Source organism: Quercus lobata, chromosome 6 (assembly GCF_001633185.2).
Source record: "Quercus lobata isolate SW786 chromosome 6, ValleyOak3.0 Primary Assembly, whole genome shotgun sequence".
Lineage (NCBI taxonomy): Eukaryota > Viridiplantae > Streptophyta > Magnoliopsida > Fagales > Fagaceae > Quercus > Quercus lobata.
This window is the reverse complement of record NC_044909.1, coordinates 11,997,273-12,007,751: the sequence shown is the minus strand read 5'-3', so window position 1 is coordinate 12,007,751 and position 10,479 is coordinate 11,997,273. Positions and strand designations below refer to the sequence as shown.

The window sequence follows — 10,479 nt, the reverse complement described above, 5'->3', positions numbered from 1 at the left end:
ATCACAACCAAAAAGAGTTTGAATGCAAATTTTTTGTTTTTTTTTGTTTTTTTACCTTTCATTATAGTACACAGTTAAAAATAACTGTTAACTATAACTATGAAGCCAAAAAATATAATTTTGGTTCCATATTATTATTATTATTACAGGGTACATTTTGATATAACTATTTAGTACAGTATAGGTAGTGTTAGGACGCATGATGCCATTACCCGATCACTCCCTCTCTGACGGAATATCTTTATCCTACCGATCTCCTCCAACAAGATTCTACCACGTGCCACAAATATCTGCTGTTTGGATTAAAAAGCTGAGCCACTCTAAGGAATGACCCACGTGGCCAATCTTAAACCAGTTATTGCACCTGAACTATGGAATTACTCAAACACCCTTTTCTTTATACGAAAGGTATATCTAGAAGACACACACATGTTTTTAAATAAAAAATAAAAAAGTAGATACACACACGTAAGAAAAAATCAATTGCACTTTACATCTTTAATTGTGTTTTGCAATCTACCCTAAATAGGCTAAATTTTAAAACTGACCATGTCTGTCTTAATTATTGGTAATAAATATTTTAACCTTTATTAAAAAAATTCCTATCAGTTTCAATGAAAATTCAATATCTTTTAGAAAAATATGCATCAAAATTTAACAAAGTTTTGAATTTTTAGTCCAAAGTAAAATTTGTGTACAATTACTTAGATTCCCTAATTAAATTCAATAATGTTACTTGATAAGTTGTAACTAAACAAACACAAAGAAGTGTATTGGACAATAAATCACATTGGTTATGTTGTATTATTAACTAATAAACCATATAATTTAATTTAATTAATAAAATCTACAATACAGCATCTCTAAAATAAAAAATTATAACAAAATTTTTATCATTTTGCTAAATTTGACAAAAATAATAGTAACAGGAGTAATAATTTAGAAAACCATTATTTAGTTTTATAATTAAGTATATTTTAGAGGCATAAAATTTACTCTAATTTAAACAGGAAAAGGCTATGACAGTAATTTCACATTATCTTCTTCCTTGACAGCCCACCTCACATTTTCCCGTTGCATGTAAAACTGATAATACTGTCATACAGTTTAATCCGTTAAAAAAAAAGAAAAAGAAAAAAGAATGCCATTTTTTCCATCTTCTTCTTCTTCTTCTTCATCAAACTCCAACTTCACTCTCTTCTCTCCCACTCAAAACTCAAACACCCTCTCTAAATTCTCCTTCAAAATCCCCATTATACCCCTCCACTCCTCCTCTTATCTCAATAATACTACTACTACTACTACTTTAACTTCATCATGTTCTTCCAAAGACTCCACCACACCGGTTTTAGAACAACTATCCCAAAACGACGTCGTGTCGGAAGAGAAAGAGCTCGTGGTTCGCAGGCCTGTGATGACGACGGATCAGTTTTCCGGCGAAGGAGAGAGTGTTGAAGTTAAAGAAGAAGAAAATGAAAAAGAAGTTTCGAAAGGTCCGGATATCGATGTGGGACTCACAAAGTTGGCGAAGAAGATGCCGATTTTCGAGCCGGAGCAGAGAGTAGTGGAACGGTTTGGTTCGACGGAGAAGCCGCTTACGGTGAACTTGGACTTGGCGCTTTATAGAGCTAAGGTTTTGTCCAGGAATTTTCGCTATCAAGAAGCCGAGGAAATGCTTCAAAAGGTTTGATACTTTTTGAGTGGTTATTCTTACGTAAATGGCTAATCCACTAGTTAAATTTATATAACTTTTAAGATTATTATATAATTTTTCTTATTTTTACTCTCTTAATTTTTGCATAGCATTTGGGTTTTTGTCTTTGGCATTAACAATTTAATAGCTTTTAATTGATTTCAAGACTTGTATTTTTTGGTTGGTATCAAAATTCGATTAGATATTGATATTGATCGGGGATGCTTATTTATAGAGAAAATGCTTAACTTACAATCGATATGTGGCAAATTGCAATGGATGCCATTGGTGCCACTTCAACCACCTAATAAATAAATAAATAAATGTATGGTTTTTATTTTTTTTAAATGATAGATTGTGGATAAGTTTGTAAGGCATATGTAGTAAAATTTGTAGTATTCTTCATATCAATTTTAATCATGAGCATATTATATGACTGTTGTTATATAGTTCGATCTATAAGAGAAATTATTTTGTAAACCCAATGTATTACACATTTACATGTCTCGAGTTCTCATTTATATATAAGAGGAATGCATATATGAGAGGAATGCGTAATACATTGGAGCTTTTGAATAATTTCACATCCTTGTAAGGGTAAGGGAACGACATATAATGTGCATCCTAAATTTCAAAACTCTATAAATATAATCACATTGTAATTCAAAAATTATTTGTGCTATTCACCCATCAACCAAATTAGTATTACACATTGTAAATGCTTGTATGGACGGCGATGGGGGAGACAAAATGTGCAAGTAACTATAATATTCTAAATTTTAGTATATTTCAATTTCGGCCACCTTCCCCTCTACTCTCTTCTTCTCATCCTCCATCTCCCATTGTTTCAAAAATAGTTTTATAGTTTAGGCCCACCAACTATTAATTTATACTAACTTAAACATTGGGGTGAATATTACAAATTATCGAATTAAGGTTTTGATTACAAAATTTTGAAGTTTAGAGTTTATATTGTAAATACTCCTATAGTTTAGGGTGGATGATTGTAATTAATTTTAGTAAAAAATTAGTTTGTATTTTTAAGTCTTTTTGGGAATTTGGTGGTGTTGCTGACAGCGGGTTATTTGTGAATTTGTTTCAAAGTGTATATATTATTGGCCAGAAGATGGGCGGGCATATGTAGCCTTGGGGAAGATATTGGGTAAGCAATCGAAAGTGGCAGAAGCTAGAGCTGTGTATGAGAAAGGTTGCCAGGCTACTCAAGGAGAAAATCCCTACATTTGGCAGGTTACTTTTTTATTCTCAACATGATTTCTTTTTTGTGAAATATGCTATGGAATTCCCATATTGGCTGAAACTTGGGTGGTTGCTTAGTTTACGGGTATATCTCTTTGTTGGTTTTCTTCACTCACGAACTTAAGCTTTTGGATTGGATAATTTAGCATTGTATTAAAGGTTGGTCAGTTTGCAATGTCATTCATTTCTAGTTTCATTATTATAATTGATGAATTATGTTTTTATTTTATCGATCCAAAGAAAATTTATGTTTTTATTATAAAAAAATAATTAAAAAAAAAAACCTTTTTTTTTTCCTGGGGAGATTGACATCCCTCAACTTTAGAGCCACATTATATGAGAATTAAGATTTTCAAGTAGTGCTTCGAACATTAGTGGATTGGGAAGCCTATCTATAACAAAGCTTGTTCTAATTCTATGAGTTATGTTGTTCAGAGTCCTTGGTTCAATTGACTTAAAATTAAAGAGAGGAGCTGAGAGTAATGTAAATTTTAGTTAGCTTATTTGTTAAAGTCACTTTTTGTCTCACATTTGAGCAAATAAATTGGCCAAATGCACTAGTATCTTGGCTCAAGTTGCCATCTAGTTCTTGAGAGTAGTATGAACACTTTCATAGATTGATTAGATTTCATGATTAGTTGAATATGCATCATATTCTTGTGGGAGAACTAATTCATTGACTACTGAATGATCTCTAAATTTTCTTAAGTAGATAATTTGAAAGCTTTCACTTTCCTAGCTGTTAACACTCTCATTTTAGTTTTGTTTGTAGCACAGGGTTCACCTCATTCACAATTATGCTCCATTAGCACATTACAATGTTGGGTACTGGGTCCCTACTCCCTAGTATGTCTATCTTCATGGAATAATTTTAAATATTGTCAATTCTTGCATATATCATGGATCAGGGACACCAATGCAGCATTCTACAGGAAGTAATTTTGTTAGAGATACTCTATTGCCTGTCAGGGATTGATTCAGTTGAAATTGATTCTTTAAATATATCATCTTTTACATCGGATTTTATTTTGTTGAAGTTAATAAGTACATGTTTTCTTTGAGCAGTGTTGGGCAGTTTTGGAAAACAAGATGGGAAATATAAGGAGAGCAAGAGAGTTATTTGATGCAGCGACTGTTGCCAATAAAAGACACATTGCTGCCTGGCATGGTTGGGCAGTTCTAGAGCTAAAACAAGGAAATATTAAGAAAGCAAGGCAACTGCTGGCTAAAGGTTTAAAATTTTGTGGTGGAAATGAGTACATATACCAAACACTTGCAATGTTGGAAGCTAAAGCAAATCGTTATGAGCAGGCTCGGTATTTATTCAGGCAGGCCACTAAGTATAACCCCAAAAGCTGTGCCAGTTGGCTTGTAAGTCTTGATTGTCCAAAACATAGGTTTTTGTGTGTTGAATTAACTTTTAGTGCCATTGGTTGTGCTTTTACTGAAGTAGTTTTTATGTACAATTAAATATTGTGACAAAGGCATGGGCACAATTGGAGATTCAACAGGAAAACAACCATGCTGCTAGGCAGTTATTTGAGGTGATTTCTTCTTGTTACCATTTGCATTTACCATCACTTTCATTTCCTAGTAGCTAATGGCAAGCCAGAAAACAATGTATGATTTTTGATCTGATTCCTTTTCCGCAGTCCAGTGTTATTGATTTCTATTGTAATGACTGTAATGGTTGGTGCTATCTAAATATGTAGAAAGCAGTCCAGGCAAGTCCAAAGAATAGGTTTGCATGGCATGTTTGGGGAGTGTTTGAAGCTAATATTGGAAATATCAACAAGGGGAAAAAACTATTGAAGATTGGCCATGCACTTAATCCAAGGGATCCTGTCCTCCTTCAATCTCTTGCTTTATTAGAATATAAATACTCATCTGCAAATATTGCTCGAGTGCTGTTCAGGAGAGCATCTGAATTGGATCCTAGGCACCAACCAGTATGGATTGTGAGTATTTCCACTAAAATGGCTTTGAAGGAAACATTAAAATTTGTAATCCAGAGAAACCAAATGAACAACCAAAAAAAATATCATTCTTTTTTTCTCTGTACCATGTAATACTCTTTATGCATAAAATTGCATTTGTAATTTCTTGAACCTTTGCAAAGCTGATTAAGTGACAAAATTTGGGCATTTTAGGCTTGGGGATGGATGGAATGGAAAGAAGGAAACATAGAGAAGGCAAGGGAATTATACCAAAGAGCACTGTCAATTAACTCAACTAGTGAAAGTGCTGCTCGATGTCTTCAGGTAATGAAAAAATCATGTGATGCATCTGGAGATAAGAGATTGATGTTGTAGCAATTTAATCTTCCTTTCAGCTTATTGAGCATGCTCTATGGTTACATTGCAGGCTTGGGGTGTTCTAGAACAGAATGTTGGGAATTTATCAGCAGCCCGAAGATTATTTAGGTCCTCACTAAATATAAATTCACAGAGTTATATAACATGGATGACGTGGGCATCATTGGAGGAGAAACAAGGCAATTCTGTGCGTGCTGAGGAAATTCGAAACCTCTATTTTCAGCAGGTCAGTAATTACATTTCACCTTGTGATAAAATATGTAATCTCCTACTATAAGAACTCACCTTAAAGTGACCTTTTTTTCATCTAATAACTCCAATTCTTAATCATCTACAGTTTTGCTATATGATAAGTTGAAAACTGTTGTTGAACAAACCCTGAAATGTTTTCTTTATTGTTGTGCTAAGATGCAATCAGTAATTTATCTATCCTAATTTCTGCTGTCCTAGAAAAGGAGATAAATATAGTAGTAAGGTTCAGCTATTTATGAGAATTTTCTTATGTGAAGGTTTCTCACTTAAGACTAAGTTTTGTTTGAATGCGACAGCGTACAGAAGTCGTGGATGATGCTTCATGGGTTATGGGATTCTTAGATATCATTGACCCAGCGATTGATAGCATAAAGAGACTCTTGAAGTTGGACCATGAGTCCTTCAACAAGGTAAAGGATTCTATGGAAAATATACCAGAAATTAATGAAAATAGCACCAATAAGGAGTCAGTAAACCCCTCTGCTGGCTCCTTAGATGGCAAAGACAATGAAAGTGGAACTGGAATGGATTTGGATGCTTTCATCAGTGAAAAGTTGTCACTAGACCCATCCAAGCTGGACGTTCAGATGGAGTCATCAAAGTCTTTTGTGACTAACAAAACTAGACCTACTAGAAGAGTATGGAGATCAGAAAACAGAACTACTACAATATTCCATTTGGCCAAGTAAATACACTCCTATTTGTTTCAAATAGAAGAAGCATGTCCATTGTTAAACAGGATAACTACTTCCAAGAAAGTTACATAGATTCCATGCCCTACAATCAAAATGTATGTTAGCATACGTCCCTTGTTCAATGTGTATATTTTCTGTTGTTGTACCATAACATGAAATACTTATAAAAAGATCAAAAACGAATTTTTACTAAGTTCATTGCTTTCTTCCTTCACATGTATGTACACCCGCATAGATCAATTGCTACAATATTAAGTCAAAGTTACAAAGTTGGTCACACCACATTCCCAGTATTGGACGTGCCTTTCATGGCACAAAGGTTACATTCTAAGATGGAACTAACATCTTGATTGAAACAAATAATTTGAAAGAGTTCATTTCCACCCTTTATTACATAACATTTTCTTACATAATAGCTTCCCCATTGGACCTGGCTAATTTAGCATTATGATCTCCCCAACCCCACGCACGCTCATGATAGGATGAGACCTGTTTAATTCACTAATTTGATCTTATGCTGGGAGTTCAAGGGCTGACAAGCCCACGAGACAGGTTGGTGACAATTATTGGGGGTAGTTATGGAATTTGTGAATACATTAAAATCCTGAGCCCATTATTGTAATTTTAGATAAGCACATAGTCCTAGTAATGATCCCTGAGATGTCTTTCAATTTCGTATTTTGTTTTCCTGTCACATTGCTAGAGAAGGAGTTGCATGTTGGCTTGATAAGTACCCAAGTTACCTTGGGAGTTAAGAGTACTCTTTTAAGGGTAGGTTTGGGACTTAACCTTCTAGGCTTTCGTTTACATCTTTTTTTCTCCTTTACTTAATAAAAGAAAACAAAAATGAAAATTCTTTGAAGGGTCCCATGAACATTGTCCCACGTTGCTAAGGTGGAAAAGATGGAGAATGAAAAATGGGGTGGGTGAAGTTTTCTACCCGGATTCATAAAAAATTATGTTCCGAGAAAGGGAAATATGGAGAGAAAATTATTCCTAAATAGAATTTATTATTTTGTCCCTCTTTTATATATATATATATATATATATATATATATTTATATATAATCTCATTTTGTCCCTCTAATGTAATAATAGTATAATAATAAATTTATTCAAATTACATTTTCTATCTTTCACTTTTATATCCTTTGTACCAAACACACATTAGGGAAAACTAAAATATTTTCTATCATTTCAACCAAATGGAGCCTTCATCTAGTATTTGTTGTGAGATATATATATATATATATATATATTGTAGGGATAAGAGCCCAAGATCGCATATTGGGCCTTGAGTTTTGTCTGAGGGGATAAACAGATCCGAGGAGAAACTACTAATGATGAGACATTCTCAAATCGAGACTTATAAGTGGAGTAAACGAGTGGTTGTCCGAGGAGTACATGATCCTCGGACTTGTGAATATGGTTCAAAAAATATTACCCAACGATTAAAGTGGTCTACCTAGAAGGTTCAATGACAGAGACGTGTTTCGTGGACATGAGAGAAGGAACCTAAAAATATCTAAGAGAAGGCTGACACCACTGCATTAAATGCACAACAGCTACTTTACTGGCCGCATTTATGAGGAGAATACCTCTGAATAGTGCCACATTGGCTATGACAACTCACAGAGCGCCAGGAAAGGTGGCTGATGGGACAAGCAGTCAAGTGAGGGCTCAGATAATCGACAAGTGGAGGGTAAAGATGACACCAACGAAGATATATAAGGTAGAAAACTCTCCATAGAGAGGGGATCGAAAAATAGAAAGGGAGGACACTGTAGCAATTTAAACTATTATATTATCCCACTATGATCAATATACGATGACTATGGCCTCCTCAGACTGAAAGTCCATTGATGTCAATACCTCTTATTTATGTTTGATTGCCATTGAACCCAACTCTAGCCGTGTCCAATTCGTCAGGTCTTAGTTTTTTGGCTCACTCTCTACAAATTCATTGTATTAGGCTCTTTGGACCAAGGCTCCAGACATTTTGGGCCTGGGCCCCAAATTGTGGCCTTACATATATATATATATATATATGTGTGTGTGTGTGTGTGTGTGTGTTTGGGGGGTAGTTTCTAACATTTATTTTCTAGAATATTGTTGTAAATCCATTATTTTCTATAGTAGAGGATTTTATTTGACTGGACTTGTGTTTTTTCCTTCTCATTGGAGGGTTTTTCTATTTAAGTTCGGTATTTTGTTTATAGGTTGTTGAATTTTCTGTTTGTGATGATTATTATGCTTGGCTATTTTATCTAGAATACCTATTGAATTTGCACAAGGATGAAAAAAGAAGAAGTAATTCCACTATATGTTATTATATCAATTGACTATTTTTCAATAACTTGAAAGGGACTCAATTGCTTTAGATTTGAATCACTCCACTTTGCACTTAGCATATGAATTAACAAATGTGAAATTTGTGTTAGATACATGAAACGAAATGCACATTTATCAGGACAAGCTTGTCAAGGGTAAAATATTTTACATTGACACTTCTAAGAAAAATGTTCATCCCCATTTGAAATGGATACATTATTCCGATTAAATATTATATAAATAGCTTTATATTATTAATTGTATGTGCCCAAATTTCCACACTGAACTGAGCCTAGTGTTTGGGCTCACAATTTACTCATACAGTGGGTAATGGGTTTCCTACTATGGATAGCTCCCGGGCGAGCTTCAAGAAGGAATTACCCCTTAGCCTAACCTCACTTATTCCCTTTTTAAGCTTTCCTAGTTACTAATTTGCTCTCTCCCTCTTTTCTCTCTCTTTTCTCCCTCCAAAATGTCCAACTCCCTTTCCTCTTTCTTTCTCTTATTTATAGCTTAAGGATAATGAAGAAGTCACGATTACCCTCTAGTTCCACTCATGTGGGTGGGACCCAAGTTGATTATTCCTGACAAGGAATATGCTCCGTTGGAAATGGGGTCGAGGACATTGGAACTGGTGCTAGCCTCCAAAAATTGCTCGGCAGCATGATTCCCCAGGGCACTCCCGGGTTGTCGAGGTATTGCAACCCATCATAGGGATACCTACCGACCATTCTATACGCGGGTTGTGTTTGCATACCGAGCTTATGAATAATGGGTTGGTCATAACGTTGGGCCTGGGCTTGGTAATATTCATAGACTTATATTGCCTGGGCTCGAGATAATTGGGCCTATAGTCGTACACCGTACAAGAATTGGGCCAAGTGTTTGGGCTCACAATTTACTTATACAGTGGGTAATGGGTTTCCTACTATAGATTGCTCTCGGATGAGCTTCAAGAAGGAATTATCCCTCAGCCTAACCTCACTTATTCCCTCTTTAAGCTTTCCTAGTTACTGATTTACTCTCTCCCTCTTTTTTTTTTTCTCTTTTCTCCCTCCAAAATGTCCAACCCCTTTCTTCTTTCTTCCTCTTATTCATAGCTTAAGGATAATGGAAGAATCATGATTACCCTCTAGTTCCACTCGTGTGGGTGGGACCTAAGTTGATTGTTCCTGACAAGGAATATGCTCCGTTGAAAATGGGGTCGAGGACGTTGGAACTACCTAAAAATTTCTTGGCGGCGTGATTCCTGAAGGCACTCCCGGGCTGCCGAGGTATTTTCGCCCATCATAGGGATACCTATCAACCTTTCTATACGCGGGTTGTGGTTGCATGCCGAGCTTATGAATAATGGGCCGGTCATGACGTTGGGCCTAGGCTTGGTAATATTCATAGACTTATATTGCCTGGGCTCGAGATAAGTGGGCCTATAGCTGTACACCGTACAATAGTCCCCCCTTGATTCGTGTTTGGCACCTGGGAACGAATCAAAGACTTGTATTCATACGCCAACGGTTCCATGGGAAAATTAATCATCAGTCATTAATGTGGGATAAGACAGCAATTAATGCTTTTGGAAAGAAGCGTTATGACAACCTGTCACATCCGGCTGGAATCATGACCTGACGGTTCATGAACCGAGGCCACGTGTGTGGAAGTTACAAAAAGTAATTCGAAAAGGTTTTCCCGCCTCTTTTTCATTAAATGCTTCCTCCCTAAATACTAACCTTCTCCCCTTTAGATTATCTTTTCACTTTCTCACTTCTTTAAGTTCTTCACAACCGAGTACACCTCTTTTCTTGAGCATAGATTCTCCAACCAAGATAAAAAATTCCTAGAGCCCACAATAAGTTCCCTTGCTCATTTCTCTCATTTATTCAATTTCCTTTTTCTATTCTATAGTTAGGAATGAGATTCTCTCATCTTCTTGACACCG

At 35.5% G+C, this 10,479-nt stretch overlaps 1 protein-coding gene across 2 annotated transcripts; it reads left to right on the top strand.

Moving 5' to 3' along the window:
• The first annotated feature begins 1,126 nt into the window (after positions 1-1,126).
• LOC115994926 (protein high chlorophyll fluorescent 107) lies at positions 1,127-6,410 on the top strand. 2 transcript variants are annotated; one of them, XM_031119267.1, is made up of 9 exons: positions 1,127-1,684; positions 2,798-2,941; positions 3,728-3,796; positions 4,016-4,321; positions 4,435-4,494; positions 4,663-4,908; positions 5,101-5,211; positions 5,315-5,491; positions 5,814-6,410. In XM_031119267.1, the coding sequence occupies exons 1-9, from the start codon at positions 1,142-1,144 to the stop codon at positions 6,204-6,206; spliced, it is 2,049 nt and encodes a 682-aa protein (XP_030975127.1). In that variant the 5' UTR covers positions 1,127-1,141; the 3' UTR covers positions 6,207-6,410. The 2 variants fall into 2 exon arrangements, with proteins under 2 accessions (XP_030975127.1, XP_030975128.1); XM_031119268.1 differs by lacking the exon at positions 3,728-3,796.
• Positions 6,411-10,479: the final 4,069 nt, after the last annotated feature.

Bases quoted from the DNA above. Each gene is read 5' to 3' on its own strand.
- LOC115994926 (XM_031119267.1), top strand. From the start codon at position 1,142: ATGCCATTTTTTCCATCTTCTTCTTCTTCTTCTTCATCAAACTCCAAC. The intron at 4,495-4,662 runs GTGATTTCTTCT...CTAAATATGTAG, and splicing joins CTGCTAGGCAGTTATTTGAG to AAAGCAGTCCAGGCAAGTCC. The intron at 5,212-5,314 runs GTAATGAAAAAA...GTTACATTGCAG, and splicing joins GTGCTGCTCGATGTCTTCAG to GCTTGGGGTGTTCTAGAACA.